This window comes from Hemibagrus wyckioides, linkage group LG08 (assembly GCF_019097595.1).
Source record: "Hemibagrus wyckioides isolate EC202008001 linkage group LG08, SWU_Hwy_1.0, whole genome shotgun sequence".
NCBI lineage: Eukaryota > Metazoa > Chordata > Actinopteri > Siluriformes > Bagridae > Hemibagrus > Hemibagrus wyckioides.
The window spans coordinates 7,351,400-7,376,839 of record NC_080717.1 but is presented as its reverse complement, the minus strand read 5'-3'; the positions used below and the strand labels follow the sequence as shown (position 1 = coordinate 7,376,839).

The 25,440-nt window shown below is 39.1% G+C and overlaps 1 protein-coding gene across 1 annotated transcript; it reads left to right on the top strand.

Annotated features, from left to right (window-relative positions):
- The first annotated feature begins 2,911 nt into the window (after positions 1 to 2,911).
- On the top strand, positions 2,912 to 24,173 carry slitrk2 (SLIT and NTRK-like family, member 2). Its single transcript, XM_058397401.1, has 3 exons — positions 2,912 to 6,223; positions 21,970 to 22,068; positions 23,556 to 24,173. The coding sequence occupies exon 1, from the start codon at positions 3,507 to 3,509 to the stop codon at positions 6,066 to 6,068; it is 2,562 nt and encodes an 853-aa protein (XP_058253384.1). The 5' UTR covers positions 2,912 to 3,506; the 3' UTR covers positions 6,069 to 6,223; positions 21,970 to 22,068; positions 23,556 to 24,173.
- Positions 24,174 to 25,440: the final 1,267 nt, after the last annotated feature.

The following is a 25,440-nucleotide window of genomic DNA, read 5'->3' as shown; positions in this document are numbered from 1 at the left end:
TTTATTTATTTATTTATTTATATATATTTATTTATTTGTTTGTTTATTGGGCTGTGTTTTTTGTGTTTCTAACTTGAAAACATTGATAAATAGAAATACTGTATATAGTTATTAATATGGTAAAATATATAGGATTGCCCAAGAATGTGTAAGGAAACAGCTTAATATATTACCCTCATTGCTTAAAATATGAGAATGAAAATCCCTTCAGAAGTGTGTTTTTATACCCTAATTTACTGATAAAGTTTTTCTGAGCTTGGCCACATCATCTGGGAGAAAAAGGGACACAAAAGTGACACAGCTCTCCAAAGTCTGGTGGAGATCTACTGTATGACTCCAGGCTCTCAAATTGATGGGTCACAGTTGCCCATTCATCACTTGCCCTCTGTGCTCACTATGGAGAAGCCATTGGGATCGACTGATGTTCAGGTCAGCAGTTCTGAGGGGCTGGATGGTGCGATCCATCAAGCCACGGCTCCTATGGTTCTCTAGGAGTTATGACCATGCAGCACATTGTTTCAGTCTGAAAGGGGATCAGTATCTATCGAGGGCTGTAGCATACCTTGGTGATATGTTCATAAAAGGAGCAAATGGCTTGTCTCTCTTGCTGACCCTGTGTAGGAGTTATTGGCTCTAATGCTGGCAAGAGAAAGAGAAAAACAGCTTCTACTCAGCATCTGGGGATTGCTGTGAAATTGGATGCAGGTTAATTGAAAACAAGTGCATAGTGGTGATATCACCAGAGTAACTTTAAACAGCATTTCAGCCTCATGGATTACCATTACCGGCTTAATATATATATATATATATATATATATATATATATATATATATACACTATATTGCCAAAAGTATTCGCTCACCCATCCAAATAATCAGAATCAGGTGTTCCAATCACTTCCATGGCCACAGGTGTATAAAATCAAGCACCTAGGCATGCAGACTGTTTTTACAAACATTTGTGAAAGAATGGGTCGCTCTCAGGAGCTCAGTGAATTCCAGCGTGGAACTGTGATAGGATGCCACCTGTGCAATAAATCCAGTTGTGAAATTTCCCTCGCTCCTAAATATTCCACAGTCAACTGTCAGCTGTATTATAAGAACGTGGAAGTGTTTGGGAACGACAGCAACTCAGCCACGAAGTGGTAGGCCACATAAACTGACGGAGCGGGGTCAGCGGATGCTGAGGCGCATAGTGGGAAGAGGTCGCCAACTTTCTGCAGAGTCAATCACTACAGACCTCCAAACTTCATGTGGCCTTCAGATTAGCTCAAGAACAGTGCGCAGAGAGCTTCCTGGAATGGGTTTCCATGGCTGAGCAGCTGCATCCAAGACATACATCACCAAGTGCAATGCAAAGCGTCGGATGCAGTGGTGTAAAGCACGCCGCCACTGGACTCTAGAGCAGTGGAGACGCGTTCTCTGGAGTGACGAATCGCGCTTCTCCATCTGGCAATCTGATGGACGAGTCTGGGTTTGGCGGTTGCCAGGAGAACGGTACTTGTCTGACTGCATTGTGCCAAGTGTAAAGTTTGGTGGAGGGGGGATTATGGTGTGGGGTTGTTTTTCAGGAGCTGGGCTTGGCCCCTTAGTTCCAGTGAAAGGAACTCTGAATGCTTCAGCATACCAAGACATTTTGGACAATTCCATGCTCCCAACTTTGTGGGAACAGTTTGGAGCTGGCCCCTTCCTCTTCCAACATGACTGTGCACCAGTGCACAAAGCAAGGTCCATAAAGACATGGATGACAGAGTCTGGTGTGGATGAACTTGACTGGCCTGCACAGAGTCCTGACCTCAACCCGATAGAACACCTTTGGGATGAATTAGAGCGGAGACTGAGAGCCAGGTCTTCTCGTCCAACATCAGTGTGTGACGTCACAAATGCGCTTCTGGAAGAATGGTCAAAAATTCCCATAAACACACTCCTAAACCTTGTGGACAGCCTTCCCAGAAGAGTTGAAGCTGTTATAGCTGCAAAGGGTGGACCGACGTCATATTGAACCCTATGGATTAGGAATGGGATGTTACTTAAGTTCATATGCGAGTCAAGGCAGGTGAGCGAATACTTTTGGCAATATAGTGTATATATATATATATATATATATATATATATATATATATATATATATATATATATATATATATATACTAAATAAATAAATATACTGTCAACAAGCAAGTCTGTGCTAATAATGCTTCATAATGAGTGGTAAAGCAGTGTTTCACCACCATCTAATGCCCTAATGCTTAGGGGTTTTGGAATTGCACCATTGTCTGATTTATTACGCTTTTGAGTAATGAGTAATTCACTTGAGTAATTCAAAGTTTTGCCAACTTTTTTTCCCCTTCTTCTCAAGTAGCACCTTGTTGCTGTAATCTAACAAAAACTCTGCAGAAGAGTGTTTGCTGCAAGCTGAGAGGAGCTTTACTGAATGTTTGAGATGCTCATTCCACCTCCTAGTGGTGCAATGCGCACAGAGCAGTTTATGTACAAACCACAAATTCTAATAAACCGGTTAATCCACCAAATAAATGAATGATTTAATAAATGAATGAATTAATTAATGACACAATGATCCTACAACGTTGTTACGTTTGTTAACCCAAATTAATAATATTAAATATTTTTTAATTATATTTTATTTATTACTTTTATATCCGCAGCTACAACACGAATGCTCTCACCATAATAACTTCAATTGCTATAAATGTAGTTGGATATTTGCAGCACCAAAATCTTTGCTCTGTTTGTGTGTGTGTGTGTGTGTGTGTGTGAGAGAGAGAGAGAGAGAGAGAGAGAGAGCGTGTGCGCGCGCGCTCGGTGACGTCTAAAATTCCAATGCTTCGATGTGGGAGGACGCAGAGACGAAAATTCAACCACGCACACACGCGCGCGCACGCACACACACACACACACACACACACACACACCCTCTGCTATCCTCAGTAGGAGTGAGAGAACAGAGACAGACACCGCTCCAACCTTTCCGCACTCCGGACCTTTATATTATTGCATTAAATGTGTTTTTTTCCCCCGCTCTCAAAGGCAAGTTCATCTTCTGCAGTATCTCATGCGCAAAGTTAGTTTTCTTCTTTGCTGATTTGCGTCTTTCATTTGAAACAGCATGCAGTTCCCTCCGTTGGAGGTAGAAGCCGAGTGCGCAATCGGCGGGACTCGGTGAGCACGGCAATGCCTCGGATATGCTGGAGATTAAACTACGAGGAATGGCCAAGTCCTAAATCCGGGATTGCATTCATCTTGCACGGCAGAAATGATGATTTTCAGTGATCAGCGAGCACAGCCGTGCACGGTGATGGATGCGCCGCCTTTTGGGATTTAAGCAGGGCGGATGGAGAGCCGTGCGCCCAAGCGCGCCTCTCTCACCGTCTGACTGCTTCACATCGGCTTTATTCGGCGCACTCATGCCTTCACTCGGATCTGCAGTTAGTTTCACGTTAATGCCAGGAATTTGGGCGTTAATGCTGTAAGTCAGAAAAAAAAAAATGTTGAACAACGTCTTGCTGCTGAGCGTGTTGACAATAACCGGCTTCTCCTCGCGGACGGAGAGCCGCAAAACTTCGAAGGACATTTGTAAGAGCCGCTGTCCGTGCGAGGAGAAGGAGAACGCGTTAAACATCAACTGCGAGAACAAAGGATTTACGAGTGTGAGTTCGTTTCAGCCGCCGCAGAATAAAATAAGCCAGCTTTTCCTGAACGGGAACTTTCTCACAAGACTGAACGCCAACGAGTTCGTCAATTACGGTAATGTCACATCTCTCCATTTGGGCAATAACGGGCTGCAGGAGATTAAAACGGGGGCGTTCAATGGCCTAAAAAACCTCAAACGCCTTCATCTGAACAATAACAATTTGGAGATTATAAAAGAAGACACGTTTTCTGGCTTAGAAAGTTTAGAGTATTTGCAGGCTGATTACAATTATATAAGCGCCATAGAGGCAGGTGCATTTAATAAGCTGAACAAACTCAAGGTCCTCATACTTAATGATAACCTTTTGCTCTCTCTGCCTAACAATATATTTCGATTTGTGATGCTGACACATTTGGATTTGAGGGGAAACCGGCTGAAGACACTACCATTTGCTGGCGTTTTGGAGCACATTGGAGGCATTATGGAGATACAGCTGGAGGAGAACCCATGGAACTGTACATGTGACCTCGTGCCACTCAAGGCCTGGCTGGATACCATTGCGGTGTTTGTCGGCGATGTTGTTTGTGAGACGCCGTTTCGCTTGCATGGCAAAGACGTTACGCAGCTCATAAAGCAGGACCTCTGCCCCAGGCGAACTCCTGGTGACTCCACGCCACGCGCCATGCAGCCACCACCTCCTGATCCCCAGCATCGGGTCCCAGTACCTACATCACGCACACATTTTGCGCCTACTAGAGCACCTAAGGCATCCCGCCCTCCCAGGATGAGGAGCCGCCCTACTCCACGTGTTACTTCTGGCAGGGACAAGCATGTATTTGGCCCGATTATGGTTTATCAGACAAGGTCCCCAGTACCTATGACATGCCCTAGTATCTGCGTGTGCACATCCCAAAGCCCAGACAGTGGACTGAACGTTAACTGCCAAGAGAGGAAGCTTCACAACATCTCTGATCTGCAACCCAAACCGTCATATCCAAAGAAGTTACATTTAACTGGAAACCATTTGCAGATCATATACAGGGCTGATCTGACAGAATACAGTACGCTGGAACTTCTGCACCTGGGGAATAACAGAATTGCTATTATTCAGGATGGAGCCTTTGAGAATCTGACCAATTTGCGCAGGCTTTACCTCAACGGTAACTATATTGAAACTTTGTCACAGGCCTTGTTTGCCGGACTACAGAGTTTGCAGTACCTCTACTTAGAGTATAACATTATCAAGGACATTTTGCCGAACACGTTTAACTCACTGCACAACCTGCAGCTTCTCTTCCTCAACAACAACCTGCTGAGGTCCCTCCCTGACAATGTGTTTGGGGGCACAATGCTAACAAGGCTCAATCTCAGGAACAATCACTTCTCGCATCTGCCAGTGAGCGGTGTGCTTGACCAGCTCTCAGCATTTGTCCAGATTGATCTCCAGGAGAACCCATGGGAATGCACATGTGGCATTGTGCCACTCAAGAACTGGATGGAGCTGTCCAGCACTAGTGTGGTTGTCAATGAGATCACATGTGACTCTCCTTCAAAGCATGCAGGTCGCCTCCTGCGGTCACTACGCAATGATGCTATCTGCTCAGAGAATGACGAGACTCCGGCACCAGCTACCAAGGCGCCAACCGTTATCAGCATTAGCACTGAAGTCACTCCGTCCTCTGCTGCGACCCCTACAGAAGACACACAGCCTGAAACACACCCGGAAGTACCTTTGTCTGTCCTCATCTTGGGCTTGCTTGTTGTGTTCATTCTCTCAGTGTGTTTTGGGGCTGGAATCTTTGTCTTTGTGCTCAAAAGGCGCAAGGCAGTGGAAGGTGTCCCACCTACTGCAGCTGGCAATGCCCTGGATATGAGCTCTTTCCAAGCGCATTATGCCCACTATGATACCGAACAAAGCACAGGTAAAAGAGAGGGCCATGTCTACAACTACATCCCTGCCGCGGTTGGCCAGATGTGCCCAAACCCTATCTACGTGCAGAAGGAAAATGAGCATGTAGCCTACTATCGTAACTTGAAAGAACTGGGATTTGAAGCATCAGAGCCCAAGAGGGAGTTTGGTCGTAGTCCAACTTACACAATAAGCACTTTGGAACGTGTGGATGAGAATCCCCAACATGGCAGCTGTGAACCTGAACTGCTTTACCAGAACGTAGCAGAGAGGGTAAGAGAGCTGCCGAACGCTGCTCCCTTTGGCTACAGCTTTTGCACTCTGCCCAAAAGGCCATTAGCGCCACCATACGAGGCTGCAGGGCGGCCCAACCGGGAGCGAATGAACAAAACTGTCTTGTATGGGACGCCAAGAAAGCACGCTGAACAGCTGCTCCCTGCAAAGCTGAAAACGGAGCCGGACTACCTCGAGGTTCTGGAGAAACACACTGCAATGAGTCAGCTGTAAAAGCTATCCCACACACTCTTTATTATCTCTTTATGGTAACTAAAAAATGATATCAAAACGTGTCATCTTCATTTTCGAATCCACACAAGACTCGAACAGCGGACAATGCAACCTAAAGCCTTTTCATCGTCATCTTTCTGAAGCTGTACAAATTAGTAAGGAAAAAAAAGTATCTACAATTTAAAGATGATATATTATTTTCTCTAAAGTTTAAATTATTTCCTCTACTTGAAACATAAAAGACTGTAGCAGTTATGGCAAGAATATGTATAATAATAATGCTTAATGCTATTTTATATGAAGTATATATTTTTTTTTCTCAGAGGAATACAGTGTTCTTTTCAGAAGCAGGTTCTCGAATCATGCAGTGACATTGTGTTGGTATTATGGTGGGAAGTCGGATATACAATAACTGTTCATGTTCACTTCAATCCTTTTATTCCAGAAGTGCCTTTGCACTTAAAGAATTTTATCTTTGCTTTCCGTGAATTGAATTTTTTATAAGTGCTGTATTTTAAAAAGAAAATCTGTAAACTAGAATTATTTGTCCATTGCATTAAACGGAAAAAGGAAAATATACACTACTGGTAGAAATTTTGGAATTTAGTATGATTAGTTTTTAATATACTTCGTGCGGATTGGGCAGTGGGTTTATGGCATTGTGTGTGTGTGTGTGTGTGTGTGTGTGGTTTCCTGAAACTGCTTTTGGTAGGGAAATGTATTATACATAATATAGATGAACATATTCCAGTGTTTTTTTTTTTTTTTTTTTTTTTTTTTGTCCTGGTCCTGGAGACGTATGTGCTACATGATAGTGTGTTTCCAGCTCTAAAATCTCTGCTTTTAAAAAAAAACAATGAAATGTTTGTGAGTGAGCAGATGAGTTACATCAGCTGGGAAAGAGCAGAAAAGACCATTGGAATGTGGATTTTAAATCTGACACATTTCATGAATTATCAGTAGGTATGAACGTTCTCTATACTTTCAAGAATACTGCTCCTGCATCAAAATGCAGCAGAATGACAGAGAATGCAGATAAATGCAGCATGTTTAGTTGTCCTATATATTTTCAACAATATTTTAAAGCATTCATTTTGTTTAGCTTGAGAGGAGTATCGCATGCCCCTTTACAGAGGTGAATTTAAATCTTTGGAAATAATTGCTGCTGTCCAAGGTGCTAATGAGTGCTCATCTTTGTCTGGGCCCGGTCCTGGTTACAACTCTTGCATACCAAGACATCTACTACCATTTCATGTTTATCTCAGTTGCTTTCATGCTTTCATTTCAAGTGTGTAGAGAGATCTGTATGCAAAAGTTTATTTGGCTAAAACTGGCTTCACTGATTTCTACTCATGCACTGTTCACTGCTCTCCTGCCTGCAGTTGTGGTTGAAATAAATTTTCTCTGGCCATCTCGTGAATGATACACTTTTGATCTGGTTAAATATGTGCGCAAAGGATCTGAACCACTCGTGTGCAAAGTGAAGTAAATGTTTACCCCTGTGGAAACAAGGGGATCTGAGGCCGCCGCGCTTGGTGGTGTACAAGCAAGAGAGAGCGTTTTTTTTTTTCATCCTGTTACAAATAGAGTGATTTTCTTTGCCTGGTACAATAGGCCTCTGTGTAGCTGTTTCCTGATGTGGCAGAGAATGGAGATACTGTGCAAGGATCGCATACAAATGAAGAGAGGGGGAGGTAGGAGTAGCAGAACACTTCTCTTGTTAACGTATTGCGGCTGCTCAAAATGGAGACGTCACGCCTGAAGTTTGAAATAAATCACGGCCTTTAATTGGTTTACACAGAACTGGTGGGAGTGGTGTTGTGTCATCGATGCAAATTCATTTATTACAGGAAAACTAAGAGGCAGCTCTCTGCTTTCTTACTGGAAATAGTGTGTGTGTGTGTGTGTTTGTGGCTGCAATATTTCTGGACTTTGTTTCATTCAAATTGGTCATTTTTGAAATACTGCACACTAAGGTTTCATTTATAAGACAATATCTTGCAATACTGCTTGTTGCAGGTGAATAGCAGAGCAGAGGAGATGCTTGTCTGCATTGCTGTGCTGCAGCATTTCATAGCGCAGTGTGCACACAGAGACCGGGAAGCCACATTGATTAATTGTGAAGAGAGTTTCGGAGTTCCTGTCCTGCTGTATCAATGCCCCTGTACAGTGCAAGTGCCAAGGGCCACTAGACTATGCCATGCAGCTGGAAACGATCCGGCTTCCATCTTAAATCAGTGAGATCGACAGCAGACGCTTGCTGCTGCAGGCTTGTCTTCGAGCCTTCTAGACTTCCACTAGCCTCTTGGACAACTTTTGACTTGCTTTTGACTTGCAGGACTCACATGCCTGTCTTACGTCTGCCTAATCTTACCTTGATGTCATTTCCTTTGTTCTTGGGAAAATAATATTCAGCTTTCATTGCTCATTATTGTGGAAATATAGACTCTTGTTCAACACCAGTTTTATCCTAAAGTTTAAAAAAATATCAGAGTATGGAAAATAATAATAAAACATGACTGGATTTTAGGAGAGGTTTGTCATATTCATCTAGAAAAATGATTTCCACTTAAAAATAAAATCCTATTTTAATGCCGTCTCGGCGACTTGATGCCTCACCAGTTAAAGTCCTATAGCATTGTAATCATTAGATTTGTTGGGTAAACATTATTCAAGTGTTAGAGCAGGGGTTTGTTTTTTTATGCTAACAAAGCAAATGCCTTTACAGATCATTAGGCAGTCAAATGCCAATATGGAAATGTCTCAGGAGGAAATGACTAGGGTTTGGCTTTAAGGAGATTGATGCTTTAAAGATGTTTGCCTGAGAGCCACACAACTATCTTGTTCGCTTTGTGGAATTTCAAGGACAGCCTAATTACAACGGTTGCACAAGCATAACATTTTGCACCTTATTAATATGCTAAAAATGCCATTCTACATGGTTATTGCTCATTTAGAGCATGGACACGCTTTATGGAATATCAACTTCATTGATGTTTGCACTGTAAAGTAGAGTTGTAATGCTGGCAACGCCACTATCCGGATCTGTTTAATGCTCCAAATATCGGTCTCTATATATAGATTTAACCTCAAATAAAAATAAATCTAAAAAAAAAGTCCAGCTTCAGAGAATGAATTTGGTTTATTGTATATTGAGAAAAATGTCAAAATATCTGATTCTGAAGTCACTACTCAGAAATACTCAGAATGAAGTCATAATATTTCCATAAAACCAAACAATATTTGAAGAATAAATTCCTAATACTGTGACATATCAAATGAACGCTCCTGAGGATCTGGGTGAAGCCCCAGATGAGAATGGGTTCACTTTTAAGTTTGGTTCCTCGCAAAGTTTCTTCCTCATATCATCTCAGGGAGTTTTTCATTGCTACCATCACCTCTGATTGCTTATCGGAGACAAACTTATCACTGAATTTCTTCATAGCTGCTTTGTGATAATGTCTATTGTTAAATATGCTATACAAATAAAATTGCATTGAAGTTATACATTAATATTGTTTTTTAAAAAAAGGACATACTTATTTTTTTTTTGGTTCATCAGCAACAGCTTATTACTAAAAATTGAACTTGAAATGACTTTTAAAGCAAAAATTCATTCATTTAGTAGAAAGCATTAGAATGATCAGAGAGGAAACATTCTCTTGTTGAAGGAGAAATCGAAAGCAGTGGCTGTCGAGGGTTATATCTGCGATGATGTAAGTCCAGTGCACTCAGTTCAGCAGTCGAGCTCTGGGTGTGTTATGGAATATAAACTCGGAAATAAGGCTTACGTTTGTTGTATGAGACCGTATGTCTTGGGGGCTCAACACAGAAAATGCCGGAGTTCCACTCTTTCACGATCAATAATTTCGATTATCATTCTTATGCACTTAAGTACTGTGACTTTATTCTTGCGACTGTTTTCTCATAAAATCAGACGTTATGTCTTTTGGTTTTTTCTCAATATGACTTTTAAATTCCACAAATACTTTTTAAAGTAATATATATATATATATATTTTATATTTTATCAAGGGCCCAAGAACACTCTAGTATGTCCTAAACTTTAAAGTTTTATTTTTTTATTATTATTTTTTTTGACATCTATGTCCCTGAAATTCTGGAAAACACCTTGAAAAAAATACCCTGAGGTATTAACATCAGCTCTGTCAGCATGGTGTGTGAATTCTGGCTCTGACGGTTTCACAAGCTCAGCTGCATCTCTCAGTTCATAATTGGTCTCAGCTAAAGGATAGTTTAATCCTACTTGCACGGTTATTTTTGTTTAGACCTGCCACAAGATTTTCTAACAAATTTACTTGGTGCTATTTTAAAAAATATATATAAGCCAATCTTTTATCTTAATTTAAACTTCCACAGCCCTGACCAGGCAGTTACTAAGAATGAACGCATGAACCTAGTAAATACACGTTCATGAATGTGAGCTTTCTTTGTGGTATACTTTGTTTCGTTTGTGTGACATTTTTGTTGGCTCCCAGTCCGATGCACATGTCTAGTCTCAATCAGATGCCTTTTGAACATTTCTTTCTAGAAGACAAAAAACTAAAGAGTTCATCTTATTTGTATCTGTATTTGTATTTGTTTCGAATACATTCCCTTTATTCTAAATTATTTATTCACATGTGTTAAAATTTCAACTGTAAGGTATGCTTTTCTGTATTTTCTGTATATTTCATACGTCTGGTTTTTGTTTTTGAGGATGCCTTCCATTCAGTTTTATTTATCTCATTATACCTGAACTAATTGTGATGATCTGCACTATGGTGACTCATACATCTTAACGTGATGACAAATATTAGATATGAACCTATTTTCCTTGTCATGGGCTTTAATAATACAGACCATTTTCCAGACAACCCTATGGTTATTTCACTGACAATGAATGCATGCATTCCCCTATTGTTGCTTATAGAGAGTCATATTCCAGCTAAAGCAAGCAATCATGTGACTCAGCTTCATGTGAGTAAGGCACAGAAGTAGCTTAAATGTATATCTTATTCCCTTACTTTTCCTAGAAACTTATTGTGGTTCATTGCCAAATCTCCTGGTGGTCTAAATCAAACTTGAACAAAGTACAGCACGTATATGTCAGAGGCCTAGACACCGTAGTGGGAGGTCTAATAAACACAGCAGACTTTTTTTTTCATTAGACTGTCTGGTTTTGATTTAAAGCATGCCAATTTAAACCACCATTCAAGCTCAGCTTCTAGGTTAACCACCATATTATTTGTGGCTTTGCTCGCTGGAAGATTTTACCAACACTTAATATGCCTCATTAGTACATGAGGAGAAAGTGTAAGATGAGTAATGCGGTGGTGCTTTGTTTTCAATGCAGTTCTCTGATGTAAAGTCGCCCAAAACAAAGGCACCTTATATATATATATATATATTTATATATGAACATATGAACAGTCACATTGAAGTTCTTCATGCAAATTAGACGGCCACTAATTCTGGCTTCTATAGAACATCCCTTATAACACTAAGAGATTCATGGGTCTCTTGTCTTTTTGAGTCCTTGTGTATAATATCAGGATGCAAATATGTGATTACCCCCCCCCGAAATTTGTAGATATAATTTAGGTGTTCCAGACACACACTTTAATACAATTAAGTACTAATACATTGTGTGTTTTCTCAACCTATCTGCCATAAAAAGATTACTGCAGTGTCCTCCCTTCCAGAAATTTACTATTGCTGTGTGTTATCACTGAAAATCAATGCTGGTTTCCTTGGACTTGTGCTGCAATATGGTCTATGGGAAATCTTGCAGATCTCTGAAAACCTTGTTGAGATTTCTGTATTACATACATACAGGGAATTATTTATGTGCAGTATGTATGTATCTGTGCATCTATGTATCTGTGTATTACGGATATTAAGATATGTTATGGAAATATGAATAGGGCACACTTGTTTCTTGTAAGAAATAAGGGAATTTTGTTGAGACTAAAGGTTTGGTGGTTTAAGTTAAAATGCTATTTTGATTATGTTATGGGACTGTGTTATTTTGGTTATATTTGTTAGAAAAAAAATATAATGGATGGGTACCAACAAAAAAATATATAGGAGTGGGGTTTAAAAAAAAAAAAATGAAATAAATAAATAAATAAAAATAAAAACTTTTGAAAAAAATTCAAACTGAGACCAATTATGAACTTGAGTGATGGAGTTGAAGCCAGAATTTATGCATCATATGGTCAGTGCTGAAATTGGTGGACCACATCCACTTCTGGTTTCAATGTGAATATAGATACAGATACAAGGGCATTGGTGGCTCAGTGGTAGGTTTCTCGCCTACCGTGCGGAAGGCCTGGGTTAGATTCCCAGCCAATGCCCAAACCCCCAGCCACTGGATGCAGTGCTGGTCCCAAGCCCGGATAAAAAAAAAACAAAAAAAACATGGGAGGGTTGCGTCAGGAAGGGCATCCGGTGTAAAACCTGTGCCAAGTTGTTGTGCGGACCAGTTGGTCCGCTGTGGCGACTCCTCACCTGTAGGGAGCAGCTGAAAGATCAACAGATACAGAATTTCTAATGTATTAGAATTTACACAATTAATATAAGGGTCACTGTTAAAATATGGTGATTGTTAAACAGTGGAATATTAAGCAGTTTTCAAGTTCTATCTGGAACTATGTTATTATTAATAGTCTTGATCTTTAAGTTGCTGTCATTGTTTCACAAGGGTTATTAATTGTCAGTAGTGTCATACATTGGTGACATTTTTATTAGCGATATGCAGTACACACTATGGCTAAGTGGCTAGCAGATTTGTGTTGCACCTCCAGTTCTGGAGGTTCAGTTCCTGCTTTTTCCAGTGCTTTAAGGGTTTCCTCTGGGAGCTCTAGTTTCCTTCCCCAGTGCAAAGACATGCATTGTATACAGGCTGATTGCCATCTCTAAATTGTCTGTTGTGTGTGTGTGTGTGTGTGTGTGTGTTATTGTGTCCAGCAATGGGTTGACACCTCATCCAGGGTGTTCCCCACCTTGTGCCCAAACTCCCCTAGGATTCCCTTCAACCCTGTGTAGGATTTAGTGCTACAGGAAATGAATGTACTGTATGGATGAAATACTACACTATTGTACAGGAAGCTAGAAAATGAAAATGACAAGCCAATTTAAAGTAAATTAATAACAAAAATATCATGGAAAGGGAAACTCTGCTGTTGCTGCTTGAAATGGCTCCTAATTCTTCTGAACTCTGCCCTGGAAGCACTTTTCTATAAATAATAATGGCTTTGCAATTTCAAAATAAAGCGTTTTTATATATAACAGCTGACACCAGTGACAAGAAACACAGCAACAAAAGGTCTTTTAAATGCATTTATATGATTCAAATTTTATTTTCTTCTGCATTTTAATGTTTAGCCTCTGACATTAAAATGAATAAGGGATGTCTTAATAGCATTGAAAGCTGATACTTGATAAAAAAACGAACACAATACTAAAAAGTCAAAACAATTGTATTGCTTATAATATCTGTTAATTAGGGCTAGTAGAAATTTTTGAAAATGACATTTTCAATGTAAGGGACATGTTTATCACCATATTCTGAGAATTACTCATTAAAAAAAAATGTTTATGGGCTGAAATGGGTGAAATTAGTGATTATAAAAAGTTATTTATATACAATCTGAAAAATTGTATTTATTTATTTATTTATCTATTTATTTATTTATTTATTTTTTATATATATTTATTTATTTTTTATTTTTTTATTTTTTTCATTATCAAACAGTACTGAAACATAATGGCATTAATACAAGCACTTATGAGTTTTTTCCATCACAAATCACAAATCGCACAGGCACTGAACTCGAACATCCTGACTATCACACAAAACTGTGTTGTTCTGTCCTTCGTTCTTGTAAAGGAACATCAGAGGCATCTCTCTTTGGACTAGAGGACAAGATCTAGGCGTCTTCTTTCCAGTCTGTTTTTGATGAATAATGGATTTGTTTCATGACAGCCTAATCACTTAGGCAGTAATGATGAGATGTGTTACCAGTTGGCACAATGCCTCAAATGACTGTCACAGAAGAAACCGCCTTGAGACCCTTGATGAGTACCAAGTCACGAAAATAACCCACTGGGACATGACTGGTTGTTAAGATACACAGCTATTATTTACTTTGAGTAGCAGCTATAAAAAAAAAGGCAGTAGGACATAATGACACGTACAATGACGCAAATTGTATGGCGGTCTGGGAAAACCCTTCACATGGTGAAATTATTGGATATTTTCTGTTATATAAAGTTTGGAAAACTAAAAGTGAGAAGGGAGAAACTTGCAAATAAAGATTCCATCCACATTCCTCTGAAAGACACCAACAAATTGATTGTCAAAGACAGACCACTATGTATTAACTCAGATTTAATTGAATTCAATATGTAATAAACACGAATAAATCAAATTATATACACTATATGAGCGTGGCAACTACAAACTTCTATCCAAGCATACATTTCTATTCTCACCTATCGTCCTTTATTTTATTAGAAAATAACTGATAGTATTAATAGATTATAAGAAATCAATATATTTGTGTATAAAATTAAATAGTATGAAATAAATGAAGGACTAGGGAACAGCTAATCAGTATAAACCATAAAAGGCACATCTTGCTCATTATGCTAATGATTTTCTACTCAGCACAGATGTAAAGGTTGGTTACTAGAGTTCCCGTAGCCTTCCTGTCAGCTTGAACAAGTATTCTCATTCTCCTTTGACCTCTCTCATCAACAAGGTGCTTCTTGCAACAGAACTGCTGCTCACTGTTTCTCACACCATACTGATTAAAGAAGACTGTTAAGCTTGAAAAACCACATGAACTCATCAGTTTTAAAATACATAAACCAGCCCACGTTGTGCCAGCAGCCATGCCATGGTGGTAAAAGTCACTGCGATCAAATTCATTTGTATTCTGATGTCTGATGTGAACATGACCGCTGACCAGTTTCGACCACTATTTCCATGCCTTTATTCATTAAGCCGCTGCCACACGATTGGCTGAATGAGCAAGAGTGTAGCAGTTCATATATTATACTGCATACGCTCACTGTGACATCTGATATTTTCCCAGACTGCCACACACTTATATTGATTAATAGTAGACAGGTTGGAGAAGCTAAAGCAAAAATAACAACCAGCATATTGTGTAAAAATGCTCCATATCAATTTCTAGGTTTCTCTAGGAAGCCTACACACTACACTACTCCACAGTGACAGATGATGGTCCTTTAGAAAGGTTAACTCAAATGATACCTGACCTTGTATCTATAAGCTCTGAGGCACAGACAATTGATCTTCATGTGAGCGAAGGAGGAGAGTGTGTGAAGAAAAAGTTCTGTCTCATTACTCAGAGAGCAAATGGATCACTGGAGACCCAATGATGACCCAGTATGGCCTAATCAGAGCTGACAGTTTATAGCACTAGTGCTAGTTCTCCACTAGACTAGAGCTGGTTCTGCTGTTAGAGAAAAGTTCAAGCAGAGTGTGAGTGTGCAATGAAGATGCCTGGATCAAAGCAGGACACAGACATGCTCTGAATGTGGAAATCTTTAGGCTATAGTTGGGGGGGGGGTGGAAATGTAACACTTCCTTCTGAACTCTATTACTGCTACTTTATTACATTCTCATCATTCCCTGATTGCAAATTCATAAGAATTCACAACTCATATTAAGAATAATAATTGGTTAAGGTTAGGGTGACAAGAATGGTTAGCAGGCACAGTTACTTTTTCTTACAATGAATAAATTGTGATCTTTAAAATCCCCATATATTTTGTGTATGCTTGCGTTGCCATTATAAACACTGTGTGTAGACTGTATTCTTATTGCAAATACTAGTATAGACCATTACGTACATATGTACTGTGTCGTAAAGCAGCAACTTTATTTAAACATGTGCTTAAATAATAAGCTTACAATAACAAAAGGCACACCTGGGATGGGATATCACAGGTTACTAAATAATTTGCAAAGTCAACTCTATCTGTTCTGTACATATATTATTTAAGGGATAAAACATAAGGCTTGCTGTTATAGCAAAATAATAAATGATAGAGAGGTGTGATGTGGCCTGACATGAAACCCTGTTATCACTGATTGTTTTTCAATAGCAACACGTCCAGAAGTGTTTTATTTCTATCATGATATAGTAATTTGCCAAATTAAAGAGTGTTCCATCATGTAGCTTTATTTTTGACTGATACAAAGCCCTGACATTTGAGATTCCTTCCATCAATGCGAAGAAAATGTCTTTTATGAAGAAATCATCAACATTCTGTATTAATGATAAAACAGTCAAGTCCCCTATCAGAATCTTAGCAATTCTAAGAAAACCATTCCACCACCAACTGCTTTTGCTTGGAGCTGTATTCCCCAGAACCCTAACAAACTTGAAAATCTGCCACACGACCAGTCATATGACTCATATCCAAGATCACAGTCATCCAATTACTAACTCGGCACATCTGTTCCCAATCATGCACTGACTTTCATTCATTCAGTGCGAAGTCTCATGCCTAGCCCTGTTCTAGTGATCAGCCCAAACCTTATGCTCATTAATTGTTGTTGTGGTTTTGACCCTGGTTTATTTGTTCATTTTGACTTTGTTGAGTGTGTTTGCCCTTCATCTGACTTTTACCTGATTTTGACTATGATACTGGAGGTTCCCTTTGGATCATTTGGAATGAAATTGTTTGGAGTGTCTTCCATACAAGTCCCTGTGAATTACCCAGTTCATCAGAAATGTATTAGAATCAGTACATTTTTATTATTTAATACTATTTAATTAGATCTAATTATATATTCATATATTATGTTAATATTTAATAATAATAGAAACTTGTGATTTGTCTTGGATTACAGTTAGAAGGAATGTCAGAGCTACATGCAGATTAACCCAAAAAAAAAATGGTATTTTCATTAAAACAACATGATTTGCATTACTGGTAAGTTTTACTGCAGTTATTTGCCAACAATTTTGCATTTACATTACAGCAGTATCAAACATTTCTGGCATTTGTCAGACACCCTTATCTTCATTTTGTTCCACTGAGTAATTGAGGATTAAGGGGCTTTGCTCAAGGGCCCAGCAGTGACAGCTTGGTGGACCTGGGATTCAAACTCACAACCTTCCAATCAATAGTCCAACACCATTGCCATTAAGTTCCCACGTCTGGCTGTGATGTTATAGCCGAAATTATAGTCCTACCAAAGCACTACACAGTCTGACCAATCAGAATCAAGAATTCATTTGCACATTAGTGTATAAAAAATCGCCTTGCTCGAATCGGCTGCTTCCTGTCTGAGGTTGCCACAGCAGATCATTTGGTCCACATGTTTTGATTTTGGCACAGGTTTGGGGTTTTTTTACGCCGGATGCCCTTCCTGACACAACCCTCCTATTTTATCTGGGCTTGGGACCAGCACTGACAGTGCTTTTTCATGGCTAGTTTAGCTCCCTGCCTGAGAATCAAACCCCGGCAGCGACAATGAGAGCGCACAATCCTGGACCACCCGCTGGACCACCAGGATGGCCTTGTGCCTTGTATATGTCAGGAACAGCTGGACAGTTCCCTGCCAGGCTCAGAGAGGGCGCTGGGAGGTGAACCTTGGAAACCTGCTTCTTTCTTTGTATTTTGTTGCCACGCCTTTCCCATTGTTCTCCTATCCTGTTGTGTCACCTGTTCCTAATTAACCATAATGTGTAGCCTCATAAATAGTGACACTGGTGTTCATGTCTTTGACGGTCATTGTTTAGCTTTCCCATGGTTATCATGTCATGTCATGTTTAGTTAGGTTTCAGTTTTGTGTCAGTTTAACCACGGTATGTCTAGGGTAAGGTTCATCTTCCCCATGTCTTGTGTTTATGTAAATAAAGCAGTGCTTTTCTGAATCCCGCAACTGGGTCTGACTCCATGGTGTGCAGGTACATGCACCACCACGGAGGCCCTGGGTTCCCAGACATGACTGTAAATTGTGTGCACTGTTAAGTCTTAGTCCACTCTGTTGCTCTTGTGCTGTGGATGTTGTGACACCAATTTTCCTCTTGGGGATTAATAAAGTGCTCTACTCTTCTGACCAATTACACTCAAGAATTTAATAGCGTTTTGATATAAAATGTATTGAACTTTCTCTATAGTTAACCTCTGCCTTAAGTATAATCACTACATTAATGACTATATGTAGGTGTTTATGATGTTAGAAATCTGTAATAAATTCATTAAACTGAACTTTTAACCCAACTTTAATATTCCAGCTAGTACACATTTACACATTTCATTTAGCAGATACCTTTTTGCAAAGTGACACAAATATGGAAATACAAGCAAAGCACTATATGAAGCAGAGGATGATACAAGTAGTGGGAGTGGGGACAAGTTAGGGATTAGTTAATGTTTACAGAAGAGGTAGGTCTATTGGGGTCAAAGTCACAGGGCTGGTCATCTGGTGCTGTAGAAGACAAGATTATTTTGGCTAACAAGCCACTTTCCTGTGCCTGTGACTTTCATAATCAAATTACAGGTCCTTTTTTGTAATGACAGCCTATGATTACAGTGTATTTTTAGATTCCATCACAATGTTTAGCCACTTTTATAGAAAATGCATTTTTTTTTTTCTTTTCTTTGTGGGCAAAATGTAGGAGTCTCTAGGACATTTTTTTTTCTCTTCACTACAATGATGGCAGTAGATTTGTTGAATCTTAAACATCCTGCTCATTTTTATTTATTTTTTTATTTTTTTATGAAATGGTCTGTGTATATCTTTCTAGTCAATCTCCTCCTCAGTTAACTATCTGATTCACGTCTAAGAATTCTTGTTTTTATCTCTTGTGAATAAAAATAATCTAGTCGGTTTTATTTAGTCAGTAGTTGGCTGAAGTAAGCAAATTACCTTGAAGTGTGGCGACATAAATAGTGTTCGTTTAGAAAGCAGGTAGTAATAAATAGGACATGAATTTCAAGCCTTTGAAGACTAAAATCAAGAAACACCATTTTGCCTTTCATCAGTGCTAACAGGGAGGCAAGTAACAGCAACATAAATGCAGTTTTGGCCTTCAGGCAGATTTTAAATGTCATAACCCTTGTCGTTCTGCTCTATCCATGCTGGAGCAGTTTTGCACTTTATTTGTCAATGAAATTGGAAGGAAACTGGGAAGGAGGTTTATGATCAAGCAAACAATATGCACCATTTTTTGTTTATCTACTTTCATGAGCCTATTGTGGTCTTCTTCTTCTTCTTCTTCTTCAGATTCAGTTCAATTTAATTTGCGCTTTTAGTAAAGGACATCATCACAAAGCAGCTTACAGAAATATTTAAATTCACGATATAAATTTTAAATGGATACATTTATCCCTAATGAGCAAGCCAGAGGCAAAAAAATCTCCCTGGGGTGATTTTAGGAAGAAACCTTGAAAGGAATCAGACTCCAAAAGTCATCTGGGTGAGATCGGCTTCCTGTTCTTGACTGAACCCGAAGTAGTGGAACCCGAAGTGGTCTGCTGCCACTATAGCACATCCGCTCCGAGGTTTAGCACATGCATTCTGAGATTCTTTTCTGCTCATCACTGTTGTAAAGAGGGGTCATTTGAATTACTTCCAATCAGTTTAAATCAGATTAAGATAAGTATTCTGTTTATGATTCTTGTTTTGAGCAGTAAGAGCTATTCATTTCCCCTCTATAACAGCTTTCAGAGCGTCCCAAGAAACATTAAGTTTAGGTTCTTCTGGATCATTGTCTTCATTATATTTTCTGATCTCTATTGTACTCTGCTCTCTTTTTTTTTAATTAGAATTCCTACTTTTAGGCTCCAGGTGTGGTTTGTACCCAAATCCCAAATGTACAACTAAATGGATCGCGTTATGATCTGATATATGACCCGGCCTAATTTTACATTCTACTGTCTCATGAAGTTCACAGCCATTCATAAACATAAAATCAATTTTCGAATTTGTATTATTTGAAGCCGAATAATTTACTATTCTTTTTTCCAATGGGGGAAGCTCCCTCTAAATATCAACCATTCCCTGCTCCTTTATAATGTCTGAATGAATTTGGTTATCTGTGTTGATTCCTTTTGAGGCTTGTTGTGTGTAAGTTATGATCCGGTATCATATTGAAATCTCTCCCACAAATCACAGTGCCTTCTGATTCTGTAGAAATGATGTAAATAGTGTGAAAAAAAAAAACACTTTATCGCTATCTGGTGGGGCATAGACATGAATCTACCTTCTAGAGAGTGTTCTAGTTTTCCCTTAACAAAAAAAAAATATTTCCTTTCTTCCTCACCGATTTCCTTGAGACAGTGAATATTGGATAAGTGCTACCACTCCATTCTAATTCCTCAAGATAATATGCTTACTGCTGACTTGTGGCTCTTGTGGCTCTGCCTATACGTACTACAGAAAGTATTTTCAGCTTCTCATGTTCTGCCTGAGATAAATGTGTGTCTTGAATAAATATAACACGAGCTTTGGTATTTTGTGTTAAGGATTACTTATCCATCCCTTTAACATTGATATTCGTGCTCTATCTACATTTTTAGCTTATATTGTATCCATGACAACCACAATGAGGAAATTAGGGAAATCTGTAAAATAAAACACATAAGATAACTAAGTTTCAGAGCTGTGCACATCTTCTGCACGTCTCACACTGTTAAGTGGAGTCGAATAGAACATCCCAGAGAAGCCACAGACTTACAGTGATTTACAGTAGCTGATAAAATGATTCAAAGCTTAGTCTTTATAAACTATAGCTCAGGTTTTATCCTTTTATATCACTTAAATCTTGTCCATACTGTAGCTTACACAGTTCGCTATCCAGTCAGCCATTTACACACACCAATATATCTATGATTTCATTCAAAATTCTTGTAATTCTTGCTTTGCTTATCCAGCTGATTTGATCATCAGAGTATTTCTCCACTATGTTGTTGTTTCGGCTGCTCCCTAGTCGGGGTCACCACAGTGGATCATTTGGTCCGCATGTTTTGACTTCCTGACACGACCCTCCCATTTAATCCGGGCTTGGGACCGGCACTGAGAGTTAACTCTTCAGTAGCTGGGTTAGCTCCCTGCCCCGAAATCGAACCCGGGCCGTGGCAATGAGAGCGCGGGACCACCCAGAGGCAGAGTTTTCCTCCACTATAACGCATTTTAATCTCCACCTTATTAGCACTATGACCAGGTATTCCCTCCTCAAATTCTCTGCTACTTTTCATGCACACCATTATATCCAAGATCCAGAGACCCAGTAGATACTCATTTTGGTCAAGTATGTGATGATGAAATGGCAGCATCTGGTAGTGTTTCTTCAACTTTAACATGCATTGAACAAAGTTCACAATTACCATTCTCAGAGGTTGGTCCTGGTTTCAGCTTCAGCTCTAATGCTCTATGAAGCCTGATCTATCTGCAAATCAATTGCAGCAGGCATAGAGAGTGATTTTCAGTAACTGTTCCATGAACTCAGGCATGGAACTGCCATGCACATGCTCTACCAGATCGAAGATATGAATGTTGTTTTGCTTGCTTTTTCCTTCTTGGTCAGTCAATATCTGGTGTAGTATTTTGTGCTGTTTATGTGATATGAGAAGGGCTTCCTGGGACTTTTACTTTTACGAGAAGGGCTTCCTGGGACTTTTACTTTTACGAGAAGGGCTTCCTGGAACTATTCCATGTTTTTATTTCACTAATGCTTTGCTCTGCTTCGGCAATTCTTGTAGATTGTGATGCTTTAAATTGATTTGTAGAATTGTTGAATCTCATTGTAGTTCCTTTTTCATTTCTTTTTAAAATTCCTCCTTGAATGCAGCAAGGTCGGATCTTAGCTCGGTTTTAAATCCCGCAATTATTTACTCATGTTTTGCAGATCGGAGCGGATCATGGAGGCTGTTTCCATTCCCATGTGCTCCCCTTGGTGCATCTGCACTCAGCATGATGTCCTCACCATTGTTTTCAGCCAACTCAGGTTGTTTTTTCCAAAATGTTTTGCATTCATTTATCTTATTGGTTTGTTTCTTCTTTCCATTACTGACTGAAAGACGTATTGCAAGAGCTAGTCGCTTATGCTCTCATTATTGCTATGTTTCAATCCGAATGTTAATATTTCATTTAAAATTTCCTGGTATGTTATTGTCTCCCTGAAAATCTTTGTAGGAAAAACAGCCATACAGCATCACAGATCTTCCACCGTATAGAACAGTGAGGATTAGGTTCTGTTCTTTTCCATGTAACCATGATTGTTTTTACTCCTAACCCCTTAAGTGCTGCCTAAGGCTATATTTCTGTCTCATCTGACAAAAGAGCCGAGTTCCATTCAAAGTTCTGGTTGTTTTAAACTTCTTAATTATTTGCTCAGAGCTCTAAGGTCTCGGTTCAATCCATTCTGAAACTAGGTAGGCAGATTGGCGATGCCAAAATGTCCCTGTGTGCGAATAAATGTGTGATTGTGTGTATGCATTGTGCTCTGTAATCCACTGATGTCCATTATGACCAGAACAAAAGTATTACTGGTGACACTGAATTAATTATTGCTTTAAGATTCATATAAGATTTGGATCTTTATAGCTATTATCTGATTTATGAAGGGAAAAATTAACATATTTTTCTTCCCATTTAATGAAGTAATGGGTTTCTCAAGGTGTCAATCAATTAGGCACATGCTGTTTTGTTAAAATGGTATTTTTTTCCTTAGGATATATTTACTTTTTTGTGAGATTCAGTTAATTAACCCCAATTATATTTTTATAACCTTTTTTACACATCTTCAGCAGCAGGAGTGCTAATAATGCTGGTGCTGATTGTACATAACTACTAGGGGGTAAAGTGCAATCTGCCTTCCCGTCTACCTACGGGGCATAAGAGAGAGAGAGAGAGAGAGAGAGAGAGAGACAGAGAGTATGTTTAGTGCATAAAACATGCCCTTGCCAGTGAAACACTTATATGATTTTGAAAGTGAATAAATCATTTCAAGTGTACATGATTTATTTATTTATATTCCCAAAGGACAGAAACAGCTGGTATTTTCTTTAAGGTCAGCATTTAGCTGTACTTGAAAGCTAAGCAAAAAATGTACAAGGTTCTTCAATCATTTTATACAATGAAGAGAATTTACAGTACTTCCTTCCAAACCACATTAGAAATTCAAAGCGTCAATAAGACTCAATAGACACTGCTCAAGGGAACACATAATCTTCATGGTATAACACCAAGTCAATTAAACTGCAGAGATATCAATCTGTCCAGTAGGAAGCATAAGTGATTGTGAATCAGTTTCACCTGCTTTGGTGCAAATCAAAGTGACAACAGGTGCACTGGAGAGGCAAAGACAAGACAAGCCCCGAAAGGGGAATGGGTTTACAGGTGGTAGCCACAGACAATTGCTCTCTCCTCATCCTTCCTGACTGATTTGTCTCTAGGTTTGTGTTTTCTCATGGTTCTTGTCTCTACTTGTAGCATCAGGCAGTACCTGCAACCCAATCAGGCCAGCTCCTCCAGGAGGGCACATCCATACAAGCAGTTGCAAGGAGGTTTGATGTGTCTCCCAGCACAGTTTCAAGAGAGGAAATACCAGGAGATGGGCAGTTACACAAGGAGAGCTAGACACGGCCATAAAAGGGAACAATCCCGAAGCACCGTTATCTGCTTTAAAAACACATGAAACCCCCCCCACACACACACTCACACACAAAAAACATAATTACAGTGTATATATGTACACAAATGGTCTCTACCTGCTTTACAAAGAACATTGCTGATAAATGTGCTTAATATTTGTAATGTACCTCTGCTGGATCACCTTTACCAATGAAAGAGTCATCCTTTTTGTGTAATAAAAAACACATAATCAGCATTTTTGTAGCATACATCAAATGAAACAAGGTTTCCATGACTATTATTAATTACTGTGTTTAACACTTCTTTCTTCTCAAATTTAAAGTATATGACAAAATGTACAGACATGGTTCTAATGTGCATGTCTGTCTACACAGAATATAATGATGAAAATCTTTCAATGTGTGCTTTATAAATGTACTACATTTAATAAATGTAGAGGGTGTTTCTGTGCCCTTTGTTGCTACACAATCTTCGCAGTGCTTCCTTTTGTTGCCATCACATGCAGTAAACAATGGTGGAAATTTTTTGTTAGACATTTAATACTCCTACATTGTACACAGATGCTGATGCAACACACACACATGCATACATAAACTGATAATAAAAAAGTCACTCACGCTTACATTAGGCACAGGAAGTGGTGACTGTCTAGGATGTTTGAGGTAATAGGAGCCTCCTCCTGAATCCTTTTCACTATGGATCATAAATGTTTCATGAAGTATCTTTAACATGAACCCATGTCTTTATTCTATATTTACCATGAGCTGTCTGTCTTTCAAGTCTTCTTTTCAACCATTTACAGTCTTATGCAAAAGTTTAGGCACCCCTTGATAAATAACAGATTTTGGTGATTTTTTAATTGAAAAGATTAAAAAATCTCTTGGAAATGGAAAAAATGCACAATATTTTCAGCAAACATTGATGCATAGTTACTTCTTATGCCATAAATTGAACAAAGATAAAAAATAAAAACATTATTGTGGCACTGTGCAAAAGTTTGGGCACCCTACATAATCAGTACTTAGTAACACCTACTCTGGCAGACATCACAGCATGCAAACGCTTTTTATAGCCAGCTAAAAGTCTTTCAATTCTTGTACTTGGGATTTTCTCCCATTCTTCCTTGCAAAAGGCTTCTAGTTCTGTAATATTCTTTGGTCGTCTTGCAGGCACAGCTCTTTTAAGATCTACCCACAAATTTTCAATGATGTTTAAATCAGGGGACTGTGATGGCCATTCCAAAACCTTCAGCTTGTGTCTCTTTAGGTACTCCATAGTGGATTTCGAGGTATGTTTAGGATCATTGTCCTGTTGTAGAAGCCATCCTCTTTTCAGCTTCAGCTTTTTTACAGATGGTGTGATGTTTGCTTCCAGAATTTGCTGGTATTTAGTGGAATCCATTCTTCCCTCCACCCGTGCAATGTTTCCTGTGCCACTGGCTGCAACACAACCCCAAAGCATGATAGATCCACCCTCATGCTTAATAGTTGGCAAGGTGTTCTTTTCATGAAATGCTGCTCCTTTTTTTCTCCAAACATGCCTTTGCTGATTGTGGCCAAAGAGTTCTATTTTAACTTCATCAGTCCACAGCACTTGTTTCCAAAACGCATCAGGCTTCTGTAGATGTTCTGTTGCATACTTCTGACGTTGGATTTTATGATGGGGACGCAGGTAAGGTTTTCTTCTGCTGATGCTTCCATGAAGGTCTTGTCTGTGCAAGCAT

Bases quoted from the DNA above. Each gene is read 5' to 3' on its own strand.
- slitrk2 (XM_058397401.1), top strand. From the start codon at position 3,507: ATGTTGAACAACGTCTTGCTGCTGAGCGTGTTGACAATAACCGGCTTC.